The 23,437-nt window shown below is 46.8% G+C and overlaps 2 protein-coding genes across 3 annotated transcripts in view; both read right to left on the bottom strand.

Annotated features, from left to right (window-relative positions):
- CATSPER3 (cation channel sperm associated 3) overlaps positions 1-12,528 on the bottom strand; it is an 83,554-nt gene extending 71,026 nt beyond the window's left edge. Inside the window, exon 1 of the mRNA XM_036013776.1 lies at positions 12,468-12,528. Within this exon, the coding sequence (XP_035869669.1) occupies positions 12,468-12,508 (41 nt within the window). The 5' untranslated portion in view covers positions 12,509-12,528. The remainder of the gene's footprint in view (positions 1-12,467) is intronic.
- The window catches only part of PCBD2 (pterin-4 alpha-carbinolamine dehydratase 2), a 58,058-nt gene extending 38,110 nt beyond the window's left edge, over positions 1-19,948 (bottom strand). The window contains exons 1-2 of one of the 2 annotated variants that reach the window (XM_028529082.2): positions 19,794-19,948; positions 12,468-12,596 (exon numbers count right to left, since the gene is read on the bottom strand). In XM_028529082.2, coding sequence (XP_028384883.1) covers positions 12,468-12,596; positions 19,794-19,877 — 213 coding nt within the window. In that variant the 5' untranslated portion in view covers positions 19,878-19,948. Of the gene's footprint in view, positions 1-12,467; positions 12,597-17,682; positions 17,745-19,793 lie in introns of those variants that run through there. The other variant, XM_036013778.1, reaches the window with a different exon arrangement.
- Positions 19,949-23,437: the final 3,489 nt, after the last annotated feature.

The following is a 23,437-nucleotide window of genomic DNA, read 5'->3' as shown; positions in this document are numbered from 1 at the left end:
ATCCTTTTGAATTTTTTGGAATAGTTTGAGAAGGATAGGTGTTAGTTCTTCTTTGAATGTTTGGTAAAATTCACCTAGAAAGCCATTCAGTCCAGGACTTTTGTTTGTTGGGAGTTTTTTTATTACTGCTTCAATTTCACTAGCTGTAATCTGTCTATTCAGATTCTCTGATTCTTCCTGATTCAGTTTTGAAAGATTGTATGTTTCTAGAAATTAATCCAATTTGTCCAGATTGTCCAATTTGCTGGCATATAGTTGTTCATATTTTCTTACAATCCTTTGAATTTCTTTTGGTGTCAGTTGTCACTTCTCTTATTTCTGATTTTATTTATTTGTGTCCTCTTTTTTGGGGGGGGGGGGTCTGGTTAAAGGAATGTCAATCTTGTTTATCTTTTCAAATAACCAGCTCTTGGTTTCACTGATCTTTCGTATTGTTTTTTTTTACTCTATTTCATTTATTTCTGCCTTGATCTTTAGTATTTTCTTTGATCTTTATAATTTTGCTTTAAGCTGTGTTGTCCTTTTTTTCAAGTTCCTTCAAGTTTAAAGATAGATCGAGATTTTCCTTGTTTTTTGAGATACACCTATAATGCTATAAATTTCCCTCTTAGGACTGCTTTTGCTATGTCCTGTAGATTTTTTTAGATTGTTGTGTGTTCTCATTGTCATTTGTTCAAGGTATCTTTTGATTTCTTCCTTGATGTCATTGTTAACTCATTCATTGTTTAGTAATGTGTTATTTATCCTCCCTTGTCTTTGTGGTTTTTTCCATTTTTTTTTTCTTGTGATTGATTCTAGTTTCATATCATTATGGTCAGAGAAGATGGCTGATACGATTTCAGCTCCCTCCCCAGAGCCACTAACTGCAGACTCTCCTCACACGCCTCTAGTCCACTCCTCCCTCCCTCCACAGGAGTCCAGGGAAAGCGGCTGTGAACAAAATTTTGTGTGTTGGCCCTTTAAGATGGTGTCTGAATGTCTAGGAGACTCCTACCTCTCCCTGGCAAACAGAAACCCTGCTGCTTTTCAGAGCCAGATGTTACATGGGTGCTTCTTCCTGGCCCTGGTGCTCTGGGCTGGGGAGCTGGCTTGGGGATTAGACCCCATGCTTCTCAGGGAGGGCCCCCACAGCTGAGACATCACTCTGAAACCTCAGCTGCTGCCCACAGGAGTGGGGCCAGCCCTTTTTGTGGCTCTGCCCTTCCTACCAATCTTGATGTGGCTTCTTCTGTAATCCCTGGTTACAAGACTTCTCTTCAGCTAGTCTTCAGTTGGTCCTTCGGGATGACTGTTCTATAATTTAGCTGTAATTCCAGTTTGGTCCTGCGAGGAGTGAGTGAAGCTTCCACCTGCTCTGCCGCCACCTTGGATCTCCCCCGTAAGTGTTCTTTGAACATCAGCTACTAGGAATTTCCTTCACGGCGCTGATCACACTTTGCAATTATATATTCATTGTTTTCTTTGTTTGTGTTCTCCCTCCCACACTATACTCTGAGCTCCGTGAAAATGGGGGCAACACCCGCTTTGCTCACCACTGCACTCCAGTGTCTACCAGAGTGTCGAGCCTACAGTAAGCGTGCAATAATTATTAGTGTTGAGTGTGTAAAAGTCAGGAAAAACTTTCTAGAAGTGAGTGGGATGTGGAAAGATCAGGGCAAGACAGGTGGGATGCCACACAGGAAGGTGAGGAACAGCTGGCATAACGGTGGGAAAGAGATGACCTGAGATGCCGGGGCTCTGGGGTGCAGCTCCAACATTAGGGCGGTCCCTAATGTTCTGGGCCTCCCCTGTCTGGGCCTTGGTTTCCCCACTTCTTCAATGAGGGGAAGGACTAGGTGACCCCTCAGGTATCTTACAGTTCTAACCTCGCACAGAGTAAAGCGGCATCTTGTAAGGAAGTAATGAGAGGCAGAATTAGGGCCAGGTTGTGGGCAGCTTTAAAACCTTCTGAGAAGATGCATCTTACAAAGTGTAATAAGAAAGAAGTGGGATTTTTCTGAAACCAACTCGGCCACCAGAGCAGCCTGCAGGCCACTGGAGGCAGACAGGACCTACAGGTGACGGGCTGGTGGGAAACTCCTACAGCAGTTCTGGGGCAAGTGGTGCGCCAGACCGGAAGCAGTGAAAGACACTAAACAAAGACTGACCAGTTCTTGGTGACTGGTGACCAAGGTAAGTCTTCAGTTTCAGGTCTGGGTGCTTGAGAGGATAGTGGTACGGCTGAGAGAAATGAGCAAGTTGGAGGCAGGACACAAACACAAGAGTTGGCTCTCAGATACTCTAAACCCGAGGCCACACCAAACCCAGAGAGAGCGAAGGGACACTGGCTGCCAGGCTTCGGCCCCGTCACCGAATCAATCTGAGCAGCCTCACGTCCCCAACACATTGCCAACCCGATGTGCCCTCTTCTTCCCTGTGACCTATGCCACCTGCTGACCTCCCCCTTAGCTCTTTTCCTAAAAAAACAAAAACAAAACTTACCAGACCTTTGAAGACCAACTCAAAACTCCCCTTTCTCCAGGCAGCCATCCTGGAAATACACCTCCCTCAGCTTATTACTACTTCACACATTAGCACCTGGTTAACAGAGCAATTTTAAAAATCAAGTATCCTGTACAATTCAGATGTGCCACCTCCCCAACAAAATGGGGAGCCCTTCTGGGCAGAAACAGAATCGTGTCCTTCTTTTGCAGCTTCCTCATTCTGCACCTTGGGCCCAGAGCAGAGCCAGCCCTCAGTGGCCACCAGCCCAAGGATCTCACTGCCTACCGATCCTGGCAGAGCTAGGATTGCTAGCTCTCAGTGGAGAGACCACGAGGCTCTCAGCTCAGCCCTGACTGGTGTACTCCAGGCGCCTGGTACTTGCCCACAGCCAGGGATGCAATGACAAGGACAGGTCACAAGAAGCCAGTCTGATGAACAATACAGAAGAAGGCCACCATCCTGCCTTGCCAAATGAAAGCCCAAAAGCAAACAGATACATTAGTGGTGTTGGCTGTTTTGATGGGATTGATTTTAATGATATAATTAAATGGCTTTGATTGCTCAGCAATGATACCTGGGTTACTCCTAAACAAGTACTGCTTTGTTTCAGCTGGTGAATAATCCCTTTCTTAAACCCATTTAAGACAGAAGAGTAATCCAACACGTAGCCCTTGGAATATAAGATATCTCCTATGAAAAAAACAAAAACACCCTTCATCAGAGCAGAATCTAACAATGTTGCTGTAGGAACCAGAGATGTGAGTCTGGCACCTACTAAGTGTGACATGACCCAGGGTGACCTTGAGCAATACCATGATCTCAGTCTGGTTCGGCATCCTGTAAAATTCAGTGAATTAGTTAGAATGGCTCGTTCCAGCCCTGGATTGGAAGGGCAATGTGATGGTAAATTATCTGCAAACAAGGGGAACAGATGTACTGCTTTGTTTTGTTTAAAAGGATGTAGAAAAGAGAGCAGGACACAGAGAGCTCTGAGACAGGGGAGAACACCCTCGCCCACTTGTCCACCCAGGGGCTGGGGGCGCTGAGTCATTCCTGAGGACAGAGGGCAACTGGTCAGGACCCTGCCACAGAAAGTGCGGCACTGCATCTGCTGCCAGGAGGAGTTGAAGCCGATGAGGCCACTCCATCAGGACCCAATACCCGATTTTTTTTTACTGATTTTTAGAGACAGAGAGGAAGGCAGAGAAAAAGAGAAACATCGATTTGTTGTTCCACTTATTTATGTATTCATTCGTTGACTCTTGTTTGCGCCTTGACTGGGATGGAACGCATGCCCTTGGCATATCAGGATGACACTCTAACCAACTACCCAGCCAGGGCAACATCCAGTATTTTAAAACTGCCAGTGCAAGTTTCTATGTCACGGCCGTAACACACCGAAACCCTACTGACAGCACTTGCTGTGCAAACCTGAACACTCTTGACAGTGGCTGTGCTGCAGCAAGGGGCTGGCATACCAAGGAAAACCAGACACAGAACAGAAAAGCACAAGACCAAAACACTTTTATGTTATTATTTAATGTCTCCTTTAAATTATTGTCTGTAATTACTGAGCCATGCAGTCCATTGTTATTAATTCATGTCCAACCTATTTAAGCAGCACCAGCAACATGGGCTGCAAACAAGTGCCCCAGCAATTTCCTCACTTCTGAGTGTTATTTTCTTGTCAGTTAAATTTAAAGCAACCCATTTGTGACCACATTATACCAAGTTAATCTCATCTAAAGTGCTTCACAAACCCTAACAGCTACACTAAGGTTTTATACTAATGAAGGCAATTTACATAAATGAAATTTATGTCAATGCATTTCATGACAAATTTTTTATTTTATAATGATTATAGTACTTATATGATAACATCTGTTGATATTCACAGTCTAAACCTGGCAAAGATTTAAACTCACATTTTCCATGCATCATGTGCATTATCTGTGAAAAGTAATAAAAAAAGCAATGAATGCATTAATCATACAATATCATCTGCAAAGCATAAATCTGAAATACCTTTCACGTCAGTTCAAACTGCCTTCTATTTTTTACACACCCGATTTTACACCATCTGTAAAAGGGCAAGACAAAAACTGTTGAGGAAATTATATTTCTTGGCTGTTTGACTTTTACAAAATACTCAGGCTAGGTTCTGTAAACAGAAGATTTACTATGACTACGAAAAAAACGATGCAGTTAAAAGTCCATTTTATAAAGGCCGGTGTAATGGCCACAGCGTTTCCCCACTGCCATGTAGTGTCCTATTTGCATTTTTGACACCTGTTTTACATTTCCCCTCATCTACCTAATGCATGTGTTTCACAAACACACATCGGGTCTAAACCCGCTCTGTAACCTGAACAGCAGAAGCGAGGCTCCCAATGACAGCATTTCTGACTCTCATTTCTCACCCTGGTGAACGCCAACACTGATGCCCCGCCCCCACCCAACAAGGTCAGTGTGGGCCTGCCCCCACCTCTCACCCTGTTTTACTTCACTTGGGTACAACTTCTTTCCAGGCAATGCCAAGGAGAGTGGGCCCCCACCAGTGCTGGGCAACCCGACAGGCAGGTCTGGCATAGAGTTAGGGCCCCAGCCAGACAGGGGACACTAGAGTAACTCCAAAGTGAGCGCCAGCATGGACACACCACCCGGGCCTTTCTCATCTCTTCTCATACCTCCGGTAAAGGTCTGCTGAAATGCTGGGTGTCTCCAGTCTCCGTACATGACAACCGAGGGCACCTTTCTCAGGTTTCCAGGTTGCTGTGGTTACGGTGGACATGTGCTAAGCGCAGGTTACCATGTCTGATAACAATCCAACTTTCACTTTTCCTGGCTCCCAACACACAGACATCAGCCTATACTTTCAAAGCAAAACACAGACACCCCCTGATCTGTGCACTGTATAAGCCTGGGGACCATCCTCTCAGGGAGAGCGTCCTTCCCTCACCAGGCAGAGTGAGTTTTCGCTTTCAAGAGTGCTCAGATGTGACACTTATATTATTGCATTTCTGATTCATAATTCAGATGTGCTTGGTGGCTTTGGAGCACAGCAATACACAATAAACCTGAATGGATCTGTTCCCAGTAAGAGCTGTTGAGACCTCCACCAAGTCCTGCAGGGGACTGACGTTTCCCTCAGCAGTTGTCTCTCTCCTAATGTCATCAAGCCTCTGACTTCACTCAGGGTTTCAAAGTGCTAACCATAGCCTATTACCAACTTCCTCACTAAAACACTTTTATAAAGAAAGTCAGCAATAGCAACTTTCAACTGATCTACAGCAGCAGCTCTGGGCACAGAAGAAAAACATTTTACAAACCCCAGTTCACATACAGTGTTACTGCTGCTAGATGCACAGACCACCCACCACCGTCACTGCCACCGCCACCACGGCCTTGGCCCTCAGAAGGCCCCTTCCCACTACGGCCGCAAAACTCTTTTAATGCAGCAGTTACAATAACCAAAATGTGGCAAAAGAAGATATGTGCTAACTAAAGCTTGGACTTGCTCCACAACAGACGCTACACTTTGACAAGCTATCAGACTAACCCACACAAAGTAGGTCAAAATTGGCCGAATATCAGCCATTTCATATGATTCGATCTAACAACATGGAGTGCCCTGCAGGCCCGCCCCACCTGAGAAAGGACAGACAAGGGGCGGCAGCCTCCAGGAAGGCAGGGCACCACAGTTCTTTCTCGCAAAGCTCAGTCCCTTTCTCCTGAATCACAAGTGTTCTCCGTCACCACCTGGAAACTCACATCCTCCACCCAGAGCTCTTCATTCACCCAAAAAGTACCAACCAGGCCAGGTGCCCCGCCACAGCTGCTCGCCTATCCCTGATACTAAGCTAATATTTCCACGCAGAACAATGGCAGGCCCAGCATCCAGGAGTGAGAGAATGGGGCCAGCCTTCCAAGGAAGGTGGCCTTGCGACTGACCAGTCTGGACTCCTGCCCTAGAGGGCTCCACCTGCTGGCACCTGGAGTAGCTGTCTCCTGGGTTCCAAAGCCTCCCCTGGTGCACCCACTGGACAGCTTAAAGTTTCCTCTGATTTGGTAAGCTTCCCGCTTGTTCCCACACATGACAACATGCAACATTTGTCTTTCTGGGACACTCACACTCATATTTCTGACATTTTCTTCTTTTAACACAGACACCCTGCAGTCACCAAACACCTAAGAGTAAGTTTATATGTCACTCAGAAACCGCTCCCTCCTTATGTACAACACACACACACACCCACACACACACAGAGCAAAACTCCTTTACAAATACAAACCCCCACCCGAGTCCAAGCGCTCCCAGTACGGAACTTCCTGCCTCGAGTCCTGGCACTGCCGCGCTCTGACTGCCCGCGGAGCCTCCCCATCACCACCTCGCTGCCCACCAAGGGGGGGCAGGGGCCAAACCGAAGCCTATGGCCACTTCAGCCACCCACACAACTGGAATTCCTGGGAGCTTTCGAGTTTATATTCTCCACGTCTATGCACCCACCTGAGCTATTCAAATGCATGTGGACTATTTGGAACTAATTATAGCCTGGAAATAAAACCTCAAAGAGAAAGAAAGTTTATACGTATTTTGCTGGTAAATCTAAAATAACCCAAAGCTTTGAACAATAGGTTTTTCATCCAGGGTCACTGAAAATGCTTCTAAAATGTATGGTTCATTTTCTACAGTAATAAAAGAAATGAATTCTAAAGCAAATTTGTGATACCATTTTACACACACGACAATAAGCAAACCATTTAAATATCCTAACGCCCAACCAAGTGTACTCTTACTCCTGCAGATTTATTGTAGGTAAGACGAAAATACTACTAAAGAACTGAAAAATGTCCATAATCTAGTGAACAAATGAAACACAACATGTTTTTTGTCTATATGTTCTGCAAAGATTTAAAAATATATCTGCTACCACCACCCAGTATGGGCTGAACTCTCTTAAGGGCGGGGACCAGTCCTGACGGTGGCTCCCTCAGTTTACAGAGCTGAGGCCAGAACGGGTGAGTGGCAAGGAGCACCCGGAGCACAGCCGGCCTCCCTGCTGCCTGCCCCCCTGGGGGCGGAGCCTCAGTAAGGGAGGTGTGGTCTCCCCTGGGGTGCACGTGCACAGGAAAACGCCTGCCCCAACACAAAACTACAGGCTCCCAGAGCTAAAACAGACGTTTCACATATCATTTTGCACTCACGCGGGACTAACTCTAGCTAAATTTCTAGATTAGGACAATGGGTATGTGCATTTTAAAAGGTGACAGACTTTGCCCAGCTGCCCCTCAAAAAGATTACAGGAAGTGACATTCCCACCTCCCCACAACCCGCCTCTCCACATCACAGCTGCCCCGCCCTCCTCACCAGTTGGGACTCCTTGGCCCAGCCTTCCATCTCTCTTGCCCTGCGTTCCTCCACTGCATCATCTGGCAGAAGTTCAGCCCCTTGTTAAGCACCAGCTCCAGTACCTACTCCAAGCCTGTGCCCAAGCAGCTGAACACAGCTGGATTAAAACACTCGAAACCTTCACTTTAAATGTCGACCATAATCTCCAGTGACACAGAACCACCAGCAAATGGCCCATTTCTCAGTTAGTTCCTGTCCCCCTCTCCAAGTCCAAGACGACTTTCCAGCTCCTCTTCCTGCCTTCCCAGCTCGCCAACACTCCTCCCTCTCGCCTCTTCTCCCCTGCCTGTATCAAATGATGACCTCACTGGAAAAAAACAGGGGCAGTCAGGAGAGATTCTCTTCTTCCTGGGACAAACACAGCGGCCCACTCCACCCACGCGCATCCGCTTTGCCTCCTCTTCTACTCCAGGGGATACAGGGGACCCCAGCCTCCACCCACCCACTCCCCGCTCACTCCCCCGCTGGTCCAGGACTGTGCTCTCACCACGTCCCCCTCGACAGCCCTCAGACTGACGCCTCCAGCCTGCACACCAACTTCATGTTCACCTGCTGACCCGAGAGCCACCTGCATGACTGACACGTGTCTCAAACCTAACACATACAAAACGGGGTTCTCAACTCCTGCTCTGCCCTCCACACCGTCTTCCCCAGCTCAGTGAGTAACACCAACCGGACCACCCTTCACCCACAGCTTGATCTAAAACCCTAGGATCACCTTTGGCCCTCCCCACATTCTTCTAACAGGAAGTCACAATGTTCTAGCTCCAAAATACGTGGGGAATCCTACATTTCTCTCCTCTCCACCACTCCCTTCCAGTCTCCCATCACCTCTAGCCTAGCCTGCTGCAATGGCAAGCTACGCAGTCTGGCCCTCCAAACTGTTTATTCTCAGCAGAGCAGCCAGAGTGATCTTTTTAGAACATACACAAATCACAGCACTTCTCTGCTGGGAATCCTCCAGTCGCTTTCTTGCACAGAATACAATCCGAACTCCTCCCCACATTCACAAGGCTTCAGTGTGCCTCGCCCCCTCCCTCCACAGGCCTCATCTCCTACAGCCCCGTCTCCTTCCTGTCCACTCGAGGACACTGGCCTCCCGGCCCCTCCCACGGTCCACGCCCAAGATCATGCCTGCTCGGGAATCTTGTACTTCCGGAACTTTCCAGAATGCTCTTTCTTTGGGTCTTCACATGCTGAGCTCCGTCACGTTATTCAGGCCTCAGATGTCCCCTCCCGGAAGGGGCCTTGCCAGACCACTCCGTCCTCTCCACTGCAAAGCCAACTAGAGCCTCCTCCACGGCACTCATCACTGCCCGAAATCACGCTGTTTACTCACTTGTTCTCTGTCCCCTGCCCCTAGGATGGGAGCTACAGACATGAGCTTATAGTGCCTGGCACAGGGAAAATGCTTAATAAACGCCTGTTGAGTTAATGAATATTACTTTACAATAAAAACTAATTTTTAAAAATTTAACTGCATGTACCATTGCCATATTGTAAACAACTGGACCTATGAAGAAAGGCTAGAATACTAAAAAAGTAAAAGCTAGTTACAATGGGAAAACTTTTTATTTACCAACCTATTTTAATGTTTTATGCTACTGTTTATAATTTTAAAAAACAGAGTGTCTACTCTAAGTGCAAGATAAGGGAGGATCTGCCGGTGCAGAGGGTCACTAACACCGATTCTGAGAAAGACAGCCCTGACCCCAGGAGCTGGCCTGGGCCATCACCTGGGCCTTGGTACTGAATGTAACCACTCCGGAGTGCACGCCTGCCTCCCCGAGGCCACCGGGACCCAGCAGACCCCCTCAGAGAAAGCTGCAGGAGCCCCGCGTGGGGCGTTGGGCCACGTGTCACCAACCACCAACTTCTACGTCTGCCTGGTCAAGTCCTGCACTGCGCTGGATGGGTAACCAGACTGCCTCTGGCAAATTAAGACAAAATAAGGACTGCCCTGTAGTGACATCTGAGTACAGACACACATGAACACCCACCCACCCCCAGCTCACGAGTGACTACGGTTTTTTACTCATTTCCGCTTTAGTCTCTTCTCCCTATTGGTAAAATTTATTAAAATACTGAATTATCAGTATACCTGAACCTAATATAACTAAGATAATATTGCATACCAACTATACTTAAATTTAAAATTCTTTATAAAAGCCACTTCTCCAATTTAAGGGAAAAATACTGAACTACAGAGTTACCCAACTTTCTGACAGCACCCATTTGTGGACAAAAGGGGCCACATGCTAAGCCCTGACAAGCTCAGGGGCAAGCCTGTGTGGCAGTCTCACTAACTCAGAGACCCTAAAGGAAGCACGAAGGCTGGTCTGAAATTAAAACTTACTAAGAGCAATACGTCCTAGGCTAGAATCTTCCCTGACAAATGTCAATCTTTACCTTAATGAAGCCTGTCTATTGTCTCTCTGCGATAACATACCTTTGGAATGCCAAGTAACTTCTTTGTTTCTGGACCCCTCAAAGCACAGATAGTGACCAGTGCACTGAAGGGGAAGGACCACACATCCCTCGTTGTTACTGGTTAACTGTCGACTGTTGACTGTCCTTTACCCACCAATGTAAAAAAAGTCTATCATCTTTTCTTTTATCCAATCCCAGAAATTTCCCTGCTTTGCTTTCCTCCCGCTTTCCCTAATCTGTCCCCCAGGGATTTCAGGTGACCCACCTACATCCTCCCTTCGATTGCGTGGCACCAAAGCAGGGGCAGAACTGCCATTCTCTGGAGCATTTTCTCTATCGCCTGAGTTCTTGCTTCCCAGCAGTTGTCGTCAGTTTGGCTCAATAAACTCACAAAAATTCTCTTCAGGTTTAAATGTTTCTTACGTTGACAGCAAAGCCCCCAAACCCTCCCAACTCACTAACACGAGCCAAGCCCTGTACTAAGTCTGCGGCAGCGTCCTGAGACGCCCCGCCACTTCCCACGGCATGGGTTCTCCCCTGCCCGGCCAAGCAACAAGCTAACTTGTCCAACCGACAATATGTTCCTGGTAGTCTCTGCCTGGCGGGAAGTGACAGTTGTCAGGGCATCAACTGCCATGACAGGCCGCTATGCACGCAGAAGTCATAGGAGCCCGGCTGGAGAAACGACTCCAGGACACCAACTCAGGGCTGGTTCTCTGAACACATTCCCTGACATCAGCTGCTTTTCTTGTCATCTGCCTCTTTCTCCTAAAGCTGGATGAAGTGGGAAGAAAAGTCTAGTTAATTCGATGCTGCCCTGGACATCTTCCCTTCCCTTCCATTTCCAAGTCGCCCTGGCACAAGGTTACAGAGTGGCTGGACGACGGACTCATGGGCAGAGCCCGAGGCAACGCTACCCAAGTACTTTAAGCCACATGTTCAAGCCAAATAAATTAGCCAGGCTTAAAGAAGTCAGGCTGTACGCATGTAAGAATTTAATAAGCTTGGAAATGCTACCTAGAGCTTATGCGCGAACTTACTGTACCAATGGGATTCCCTGCCACCGGCCACGGAGTGCTAAGCCCCTGACAAGAGCTTCTGAGCACATGGGGCAGCAGTGACAGGCAGTCGGCTTGGTCCAGGTTTCCTCTGGAGTTGGACACTCGCAGCCAAAGGCTGGCAGCCAGATGGATGGAGAGCAGAACAGGGCGCGCAGCTCGGTGGAGCCAACGGCATTTACTAGGAAAACATGTCGGAGCTTTCTTGGGTGGAAATCTGGTCCTCACACACCCTTCCAGAAACAAGCAAACACTGTAATCAGTGTCTGCATTTATCAAGTGCCTGTTTGTATGCAGAACTGTGTTAGGTACAATAGAGAGTTATTTAAGCAAGCATGGTCTCTGCCATCTAGATGCTGACACCTAATATAAATAAAAACAATAAATCTGTCCAGAGGATTACCAAACTAACTGAACAAATACAAAAGAGTCGAAAGCACTCACCTTATACAAACGCAGTGGAGTAAGAACTGCGGGGCAAGTCATGGGAGATGACTCTCTAAACAGGGCGGCACCCTAATGGAACAGTTACCTTGTTAAGGCTGAGTCTCCACCTGGAGATGGGCTTTTAAGAAAAGCTTCAAGGGCTGGCTATGGGCTTGGGGGAAACGAGCCAATCAGAGATGAGGGTGCAGCTTGGGAGATGATTTAGACAGAAATACAACTAGAGGGAGAAAGAAAATTTGACGACTGTCCAAGAAGATTAGGAGAAATCAGTCAAGTCAAGCTGGTGTGTGTTTCTTAACTCTTGTTACTCATGCTCCCTTCTGATAAACATAAACTCACACTCTCTTATCACATTATTTAAAATTTAAAAGGAAACTAAATCTCCTAACCAGCACCAAATCAAAGCAAGAGTGGTTTCAGAATTTGATTTTCCAAATGATAAAACACCTTCCTCCCCTAGAGCTAAGTGAGAATCGCTCCCTCAGCCGGGTGGTATCGAATGCCAACGAGGGCTGAATTCTTGCAGAAGAAGGTGTAGGTCCTGGATCCACAGGGGATCGGACGGCCAGCAGTGTTACGAAGTTACAGCCTGAGCAGACAAAAACGACCATGGTACTAACACGAGTATCAAGGATTACCTGATTAAAGTTTTTGAAGGAGAACTCTTTGTAGATGGCATCTCTCTCTTGTAATTTCGACCCTGCTGCTTGAAGGTCAAGGATAGCTTGGCTCCTCTCCTCTGCTGTCAACAAGTGAGCATCTGCTGACTGTGAAAAGAACACACTCAATATCTGAAATGTAGAGCTTTAGTCAACTCAAATCAACTTGTAACTCTTCCTTATTAAAGATGTGCAAAAAGTCTTAAGAGCAACAATTTCTAAATGTCTTTGGTTCCTTCATTCTCAAAATACAAAGTTTTCAAAATATAGAAAAAAACAAGGCCAGCTCTACACCACATAAGCTGCCTGCGCGGGACGGTGTCTCACTGACCCTCACCTCTGTCTCGCGCTCGCACTTCGCTTCTCCGGTGTATTACAGCTACAGCTGAGGTTGGCCAGCACCACTGGCCACCTCACCAATGACCATTAACAATGGCCAGCACTCCAGTTCCTAGGAAACTGAGGTGGACACTCCCACCCAAGGAAGCCCTGAAAGTCCACTGGCAGGACAAGGATTAGAACCCAGGTATTTAGGCTCTAAATACTTGGTCTAGTGCTCTTTGGATGGTCCCACAAAACCTCAGTAGCCTTCACTGCTTACTGACGTGGGACTTAACGATCTGGGTTCACTATCCCTTTCAGATATAATGAAAACTAATCCCAGAGAGTAAAAAACCAAATGCATATTTACATAGGATTTTGATAATAACGTCTGGGGGGTCAACACACCCTCTGGACTGACTGCAAGTAAAAAGCCTTTTACTTCAGCAAAGTGAGTTTCCTCAGGGCCCCAGTAAGACCTCCCTCCACAGTCTGGCCAGAGCGCTGCCCAGTCCCAAGCACTGGTGTGCACTGTCCACCTCACTCCTGTTCCCACTGCCCATGAAATTCGCAAACCCAGAGTCCTGCCAGTTAAGAGGCCCACACTTCCCATACTACTTGTTTTTTAACTGAAAGAACTCTAAGCATCATGGCCAGAGAGAGAAGAGAAGGGCACTCCATTAAAAGTCAGAAGAATTTTGTTCTCATTCTGCGGAAGTGCCATCCAAAACTCCTGCCTTACCTATCTGCAGGGCTACTGTAGATTCAGGTGACAGGGGGACCCTAAAACCTTTACCACTGTCATTAAAGTAAGAGGACAGGCAGAAGACTTTCTCTAAGACAACGTATTCTAGAGGCTCTGGTCCAGAGGGCGGAGTAGGTGAGCACCATGCTCTCCTCCTCCCATAATCACATCAAAATTACAAGTAAATTAGAGAACCACCAACCTAGAGAACCACCTGCGATCTAGTGAAACAGAAGTCCTGTAACTAAGGATGTAAAGAAGCCACTATGAGACTGGTAAAGAGAGATGAGAACGCAAACCGGGCTGACCCCACACCCACGTGTGGCGGTTGAGAATCGGGAGGACATCTCAGCTACAGAGGCCCCCCACTGAGGAGCAAGGGGTCCCAGCCTCACAGTGGCGTCCCCAGCCCCATGCACCAGTGTCAGAAAGAGGTGCCCCCACACCTAGCTGTGAAAATCAGCGGGGATTCCAGCCATCTGATGACACTGAAGGCTGCTGGACACCCAGGCATCCTCTAAAGGGCTGACACACAGACTCACTCACTCACAAGCCCTCTCACTCCGGGCTCCTGCGGAGGGACAGTGACTTGGGAGGTATCAGAGACACACAGGAAGAAACTGGTTGTGTGGCGTCAGGGTAAGGGCTGGAGGATGGCCACCATTGCCCGTGCTGAGCTCCCTCCTGCACAGTTGAAGGGCACCACCGTTCCTATGCTGAGAGCCCCCACACACTCACAGCCAAAAGTGAATCTGTACTGGGGAACTGTGCTCCCTCCACCCTGATGACCACCTGAGGCCCCACCACACCCAAATCAAGGACCAACAGAGGCTATTTCGCAGTGGCAGCCAGACCGCGCTGCAATCTTTCTTAAAAATTCTCCAAGGGCCCTGCCTGGTGTGGCTTTGTGGGTTGGCCATTGGCTTGCAAACCAAAGGTTGCTGGTTCAATTCCCAGTCACGGCACATGCCTGGGTTGCAGGCCAGGTCCTCAGGTGGAGAGGCAACCAAGCAATGTCTCTCTCACACAATGATGTTTCTCCCCCTCTCCTTCTCCCTCTCTTCCCTTCTCTCTAAAAATAAATAAATAAAATCTTTAAAGAAAAAATCCTCATAGGTCTGCAGGCCCTGGGGGTGGCTGCTGGCCTCAGTGTGCCCCTCGCTGAATGGACCCAGGTTTGGCACTGGTGCCATTCAGAATTCTCATTAACCTGGTAAACACTACTCTTCCCTCCCTAGTGACTCCTGAGACCCCACCTCACACAACTTGCACACCGCCAAGGCTCTTTCAGTGACTGACCAGCTGGCAGGCAGTGGCAAGCCTCACAGTGCCCTGTGCCTTTTGCTGAGCTGCCCCAGGTCTGGTACTGGTGGAAGCCGGCCTCAGTCCGCAGTGTCTGGCACAAACAGCTAGCGACCACAGAGAGCTGTGTAGCCCCTGCAAGGTACCCCGGGCCAGTCACAGGCAACTGCTGAACTGGGTCTGCACTGGAGCCCTTCCCAGGAGACCTCGGCAACAACACACCTGGTGGCCAGCTTCAGACCACAACTGACCACCACCCAATTAGCTCCGTGAGTGGCATGCCCCAAGGAAGATCTCAGCAAGCAAAAGAGCCCCCTGGAGTGAATCCCGCTCCATGGGGTCAGCCCCCTGCACAGCAGCTCATTCACTGTGGTTGTGACCAATCCTCACAGTTGTTGCCGACAGCACAGAGACTCAACTCCACTCTTTCCCTTCTGGTACACGGTAAGCTACTTCGGGAGCCACGGGTTTCAGTGGAGACATGGCCAAGTCCAGGAACCACAGCACGCAACAATGAATCTCAAAAATGGTCCCGAAGGGCATCGAGAAACTCCAATCACAAAAACACACATTTCTTCAGGGGGGGAGACCTCAAGTTCCTGAGAAACCACATGCCTTTGCCAAGAAGCACAAGAAGGGCCTGAAGAAGATGCAGGCCAACAAGACTAAGGTCATGAGCACACATGCTGCAGCTCTCACGGCCCTTGTAAAGCCGAGGAGGTCAGGCCCAGATCCCAGAGGGCAGCAGCCACAGCTCAGTCACTTGCCTACATTAGTCACCCCAGCTTGGGAAACGTGCTCATGCCCACATTGCCAAGACAAGGATAGACTTTAAAACAAAAGCTGTAATGAGAGACAGAGAAAGGCATTTCATAATGATACAAGATCAAACAAGAGGATTTAACCTCCTGTAAACATTCATGCACCCAAAATAGGAGAACCTAAATATATAAAGCACATATTAATGAACATAAACAGAGAGACAGACAGTGATACAATCACTAGTGGGGACTTTAACACCCACTGACATCAATGGACAGATCTTCCAAACAGAAAATCAACAAGGAAATAGCAGCCTAAATGACCTCTGGACCAAATGGATTTAATTAATATTCTTAGAGCATTTCACCTCAAAGCATCAATATATATTCAAGTGCACATGGAACATTTTCCAGGATAGACCACATACAGGTCACAAAACAGTTTAATGGTATTGAAGCTGGAAAAAGTTTCATGAAAAAATGCACACACAGAGGCTAAATAACATGTTACCAAACAATGAATGTTCTCATCAACAACAAGAACAAAGCAGAAATCAAAAGATACACTGAGACAAATAAAAATGAAAACACAACCACCCTAAATCTGTGGGACACAGTGAAAGCAGTTCAAAGAGGGAAATTCATAGCAATACAGGCCTACCTCAGGGAACCAGAACAATCTCAAATGATCAACCTAATCTTACACTTAAAGGAAGTAGAAAAAGAACAACAAACAAAGCCCAGAGTGAAGGAAGGAAGGCAATAATAAAGATGGGAATGGATTTAAATGAAATAGAGTCTAAAAATATAAATATTAAAAGATCAATGAACCAAGAGCTTGTTCTTTGAAAGATAGACAAAATGATAAACCTTTAACCAGACTCATCAAGAAAAAGAGAGGACTCAAATAAATAAAATCAGAAATGAAAGAGAAGTGAAAACTGACACCAAAGAAATGCAAAGGGTTATAAGAAAATACTATGAACAATCATATGCCAACAAATTGGACAACCTGGACGAAACAAATTCTTAGAAACATACAATCTTCCAAGACTGAATCAAGGAGAAACAGAAATTCTGAACAGACTGATTACTACCAATCAAATCAGTAATCAAAACACTCCCAATAAACAAAAGTCCTGGAGTAGTTGGTTTCAACAGGTGAATTTTACCAAATATTCAAAGGAGAATTAACACCTCTCCTTCTCAAATTTATTCCAAAAAATTCAAAAGGGGGGAAGGCTCCCAAGCTCATTTTACATGGACACCATTACTGAATCCAAAACCAAAGAGATTTTAAAAAAGAAAATTATAGGCCAATATTCCTGATTAACACAGATGCAAAAAACCCTCAACAATGCACATCAAAACCACAATGAGCTATCACCTCACCCCTGCAAGAATGGCTCTCATCCACAAATCAACAGTAAGTGAGGACAGAGATGTGGAGAAAAGGTGTCCTTGCGCACTGCTGGTGGTACTGCCAATTGGTGCAGCCACAATGGAAAACAGTTAAAAGTAGAACTAACTGATGACCCTCAATTCAACTTCTGGGTATTTATCCAAAATAATCCAAAACACATTTGAAAAGGTACACGCACCCCTATTTCACTGCAGCATTATTTTGCAGTAGCCAAGATATGAGAGCAACCTAAGCGCCCATCAATATACAGTTGGATTAAGAAGCTGCGGCACACACTGTATTTGCCGTGTATAACATGCACTTGTTTGCTCAAAACTTTTGAGGGAAAAATAAGGATGCGTATTATACGTGGCTAGTACTAAGTCAGTATCTATAAAAATGGTTTTAATTCTTTTATTTATGCTTATGTGTTAAAAGTGTAACTCTAGAAAGCAATGATGATATCCACATGCAAAATAATACCTGGAATATGACTGTGGATTTGGTTTCTAAGTATAAATAAATAAAAAATTGAATTAAAGAATTAAAACAAAAGGTTTTTTTTCCTGAAAGTCTGGGCCAAAAACATGGGTGCACATTATACATGGCAAAATATGGTGTACGCAGTGGAATATTATTCAGCCATAAACAATGAAATCTTACCATTTATGGCAGCATGGAAGAACCTATAGGGGTACTATACTAAGTGAATCAAGTCAGGCTGAGAAACACAAATACCATATGATTTCACTTATGTTGGAATCTAAAGAACAAAATGAGCAAACAAACAGAAACAGCCTCATAGATAACAGAGAGCAAACCGAAGGCTGCCAGATGGGAGAGGACTTGGGGGGCTGGGGGAGAGGGCAAAGGGATTGAGTACACACTGGTAGTCCCAGAATAGTCCCAGGGATGTAGAGTACAGCACAGGGAATATGTAGTCAGTAATGTTGTAATAACTGTGTGTGCTGTCAAGTGAGTAGGTTACTGCGTAAATTATATTAATGTCTAACCACTATGCTGTACGCCTGAAACTGTTATAATACTGAACGTTGTTGACTGTAATTGAAATATTTAAAAAAATTATAAAAGGATAAAAAGACAACTTAGTCTATGAAGAGGAAAAAGGATGTGAATGAGCCATTTTTCTAGTTTCTTTTCTTTACTAGTTCAGCTACCCTTACCTATAACTAACAAAAAAGAAAAATGAAAATACCTCTTAATTAGATAAAAACATTCAAAGACTTGTTATTAAAAACATTTACTGCTACGAACCAAAATATCTATTCATTCTTTAAAATGACAGTTTCTGAAACTTTTTGCACAAAGACCCACTACAAGTAATAATATAACATTCTTATTAAACACTTAAATATTTTAAGTCAACTCAGACAATTTTGGAAAAGAAACAGAACTATGTGCACCCACCCTGAATGGCTGTGAAGAGAAGGACTGAGGGTGTAGTAGGTAACGCACCCGTCACCTGCAGTCAGTCTGCGGGGCCAGCGGAGCTGTCTTGTCCTCCGCCTGCCACATCCCCAAGGAGGTTGCCAGCACGCACTCTGCCAGGGAGTGCATTCAGGCCACGGACCTCCGTGGGAACAGGGATCCCGTCCAGGACTGAGAATGGAGCCACTTCGTCTACACACAGAAGTGGCCCCCTGGGGACACACCTGACGCAGAACCCTTTGTGGTGGGCTTAAATTTTTTCCGTGGGAGTTGGGGATAGGGACAGGGCAAAGCATAGCATCTGAAGAGCATAAACCTGACTTAAGGCCTAGCTTTGTTACTTAAGCTGCAGAATGCTGAACAAATCACTGAGCCTCTCCGCACACCAGCATCCTTGTGTCTATGACAGGGATATTACAGGAGCAACCTGACGAGATTTTTGAAAGGTTTCAATTACAGAGATCTTGAATGTGAAGGCACCCAGTATAGAGCCTGGCACGTGGCAGCCCCCTCAAATCGTATCTGTTTATTCATTTCTCCCCAGCACCCGAATTTCACTCAATCACCAGCCCTGGATGCGAGTTCCGCCTGGAGACGTGCCTAGGTGGCAGTAAGCACTCGGCTTGTGTTCTCACCTTAACGCCCCCAAAGCGAGAGGCTTATCTTCCTCCATCCCCGATATATTTTTAATTTCTTCTATCAAAAAACTGCAAATTGCCAAACGGGCCCCAACAAGCAACTTAAAATGAGTTTAATGCAACGTTTTCCCACTAGGTGGTGGTGCTGCACGTCAAAACTTTCACTCGTTAATTTACCACCAACACTTGTCAGGCAGGATAACTGAAGGACGCCTCTCGTTAAGGGGAGAGAATGGATGTGTCACCAAAACCAAAATTTATTAATAACTTCTCAAAATAACACCAAAACAAACTGGTTAATTTAACATCCGGTCACCCCATTTACAGCGAGCGCGCCGCGGCCGAGACGATCCCTGCTCTCACCGAGCGTACCAGACAGCACCTTCAGTCACTTCAAGTGACCTAAACGTCAAATATTTTTACAAGTACTTTTATATTTAAAAAAAAAAAAAACAAAAGTCGTCCCCGTTCGTTTTCCGTTGGAAATTGCGTAGACTGCGACGGGATTTTTAAGCCAAGGGAAACTGGAGGATGCTGCGGTGACGCTAGTCCCAGCCAGACCAGCGCGTCCGACAGGCGCGGCTGCCAAAGTCCCACTCGGGGCATGCGCGGGTCCCTCCCGCCCCTCAGCCGGTGCCACGGAGCTTCGACCTCCTTTTGCACCGCCCGCCCTCGACACCCACTCACCATGGCCACGAGGCCGGGACCCCGACTGCGCAGCGCCACCAACCAGCGCCGCATAGGTCCCCGCAGCCCCAGAGCCACCGCCATGGCCGTCCTCCGAGAGCTGCCCGGCGCACTGCCTGCCCGCCGCCTGCCACCCCGGCCGCCCGTCCGCGGGCAGCTCCCGGCGGCGGGCCAGGCCGGCTGCAGACCAGGCCGCCCGCACTGCCCGGCCCCACCGCGCAGGCCCGGGTGCGCGGCCCCCGGAGCTTCGATGCCAGATCTGCGGGCAGCGAGCGGGGCGCGGCCCCGCAGGCCCCCGCAGGCCCCCGTGCTTTCAGAGGCCGCTCTGCGCCCCTTTTGGTTTGTCCCGGTACCGAGTTGCCTCACTTAAGCCGGGAAGCGGGGCGCTGAGCTTCCCTCGGCGCATAGTGTTGACACTCGTGGACGGTCTGACGGTGCTGGGCTCCCTCCAGGGCGGTGGAGCGAACAGTCCGGTGGGCAGGAGGATATCGGGGGCAGGGGAAGGAAGAAATGAGCTGCGGGTGGGTGCCTGGGAACCACTCCGATGTTCCCGGAGGGAGGGGGGGTGCCGGTGAACCATCGTGATTCAGGTCAGGGGCTTGTATAGGTTAGGGGACCGTAGGTTCAAATCTGAGCTTGCTCTGTGGTTCCTTAGCTGCCAAGGCCCTGAGGCAAGTTGCCTCATCTGTATTTGCTAGATAAAATAATCCTTATTTGCCTTTTGTCTTTTTGAGATGTAACTCACATTTAACAAAATTCACCCTTCAAATTGTGAAAATCATTGGTTTTTATTATATCCACGTGGAGTTTCTTAACTAAATAAGCAAACTTATAAGCCGTTTTGCAGTGGATATAACAATACAAGAATTTTTTTTTAAGGATGAGGCCATGTGAGTGCAACTTGATAGTTACTAGCAGTTTTATTTCTCATATGGACTTGGGAAAAAATAAAGCCTTTTGGCCTCAAAATAGCCTAAAACTAAAACTTACAACCCAAACTCACTTTTTGCCCACTCGCTGAAGACTCAGGGAGGAATCTCACTGGAGACCCTAACCAAATGCCACCGGTCTCAAGGCATTTATCTCAGATGCTATAGTTTCTCTGCCTTAGGTGGATAAAGACTAGGGGTGGAATTAAAGGTTGTATTTCCAATATTTACCTTGAGTGTTTAAGACCATGAAAAATGCACACACTGCTCATTAAAGTAAAAACTGAGCCCTGGCTGGTGTGTCTCAGTGGACTAAACACTGACCTGCAACACAAAGGGTCACCAGTTCAATTCCCACTCAGGGCACAAGCCTGGGTTTTGGGCCAGGTTCCCAGTAGGGGGCCAGGGAGAGGCAGCCACACACTGATGTGTTTGTTCATTTTCTCTCTCCCCTTCTCTCCAAAACAAATGGGGGAAAAATGTTTCTTAAAAAAAAAAAGAATGAACTGGTAGGTGTGAGGCCTGAGGTATTGTGATTTATATTCGGTCTTCCCTAAGTGTTGAGTGATAAAGGTGTCTTGTTAAAATGTTAATGAGTTCACCTTTGGAAAGCACCTAAGGATAAGGGCTGGTGGCCCCTGGAGCAAACCACGTGGTTAGTGTTGAACCTTTCAGTCCCACCCCCTGACCTCTGGGGAGGGGAGCCACCTTGCTGAGACCCAAGCCCCTATGTATGCATCTCTTTATCTAGCTATTGATTTGTATCTTTAATACAATTTGTAATGAACTGGTCTAGTGAGTACACAGGTTTTCCGAGTTCTGTGATCCTTTCCAGCAAATTAATCAAATCCAAGGAAAGGGTTGTGGGAATCTCTGATGTACAGGCAGTCCATTACAACAAGCACAATCTTGGCTTTTCACTGGCTTCTGAAGGGTGGGGGCTGGGGACAGCCTTCTGGGACTGAACCCTTAACCTGTGGAACCTGATGGTATCTGGGTAGTGTCAGGATTGAGGTGAATTCTTAGACACCCTCCTAGTGTCTGAGAGTTGTTTGTTGGTGAGGGAAACCCCTCCACCACACACTGGAAATTGGGTCCAGGAAACCCTTTAAAGTCCCCTCATCATTTTCATGACTTTCTTTTCTTTTGATATGCTCTTTATTTCTCTTTTTAATAGGCACAATGTTTTCCTTGGCTCTAATGTATTAGCTATCTGATTAAAAAAGAGCTTTATTGAGATATAATTCACGTACCATGTAACCTGCCTATTTAAAGTATACAGTTCATCCCTGATTGGCATGGCTGTTGGTTGATTGTCCTCCACAAAGCAAAAGGTCGCAGGTTCGATTCCGGTCAGGACACATGCCTGGGTTGCTGGCCAGGTCCCCAGTTGGGCGTGCCGGAGGCAACTGATGAATGTTTGTTTCCCTCTTTCTCCCTCCTTTCCCCTCTCTCTAAAAATAAGTAAATCAAACCTTTAAAAATATAAAATGAAGTATACAATTAAGTGTTCTTGAGTACATTCATAGGGTTAAACAACCATCACAGTCTAATTTTAGAAATTTTCATCTCCCCCTAAAAAAACCTCATACCTACTACCATTCCTCATTCCTTCCCTCGGCTTCCAGGCCTAGGAACCACCCATCTGCTTTCCGTCTCCACAGATTTGTTGAACAGGCACATGTGGACGGGTCCTGCCGGGGCACGACAGGCAGGCCATGGACTGCAGGGACATAGGCTAACCATGAGGACCGACACACACACTTGGAGCTGGTCATGCCATCTCCTTCTATAAAAAAACTTTGTACCACCCAGTGCTCTCCTAACAGCAGCTCTTCCCCACTCTCCACTCCTGAACCTCACCCCTCAAGGTCCAGCCCTGTGCCACGCTTTCCTCTGGGGGAGCCCCACATAGCTCATCTCAGCTACGTGTTAGAGCAAAGCCATGGATCTGTTGGTCATCCTGGGGGTCTTTCACGGCCCCCCAACTAGATAGAGCAGGGCCCCATCACATATCAAAGGGCATGAAAATCCCAGTATCTCTAATGGAATAACTCCCACCCTGGGAATCTGCCCCCAAAGAAATGAGAGGACATTCCATAAATCCAGCAAAAGAAAACAGGTTAGGTAACCAATGCCGAACTACTCAAAGGCCTATTACATAGCCACAGTTAGGAAGACTATTAGCAACAATGAAATAACTATTTAAGGAAAAAAATGCTACATTATAGCTATATTGACTACAACTATGGGAAACACAAAAGAGACTAGAGGGAAATACCATGGTCCCAGCGGTGGGGCAGGGCACCATTCCACAACACTTAGGTCTGGGGCTGGGTCCCCCCACTGGAACCTGCATGACCAAGAGCAAGTGATCTGGGGCCTCGTTCTCTCTTCAGTGAGATGAGATGATTTACTAGTGCCAGTCTCGTGGGGCTATTGTACAGACAAATGATATGTAAAGCACTCAAAATAGCATTTTACACACATACACACACACACACACACGGTAATATGCAAGGATTGGTTATTATAAGAGAATTACTAAGAGTTTTTTCCCTATTTTAAGTACAGACACATATGAAAATTGAAATCCCAGCTTCATCAACTTACTATGTGTATGACGTCGGCAGGCCATTTGACCTCTCTGTACCTTGGTTTGCTCCTTTTTTTAAATATGTATGTATCTATGTATGTATGTATTTATATTTTTTA

The sequence above is a fragment of the Phyllostomus discolor genome, chromosome 13 (genome assembly GCF_004126475.2).
Source record: "Phyllostomus discolor isolate MPI-MPIP mPhyDis1 chromosome 13, mPhyDis1.pri.v3, whole genome shotgun sequence".
Lineage (NCBI taxonomy): Eukaryota > Metazoa > Chordata > Mammalia > Chiroptera > Phyllostomidae > Phyllostomus > Phyllostomus discolor.
Note: the sequence above shows the minus strand (reverse complement) of the source record. Positions and strands in the feature narration are given on the sequence as shown.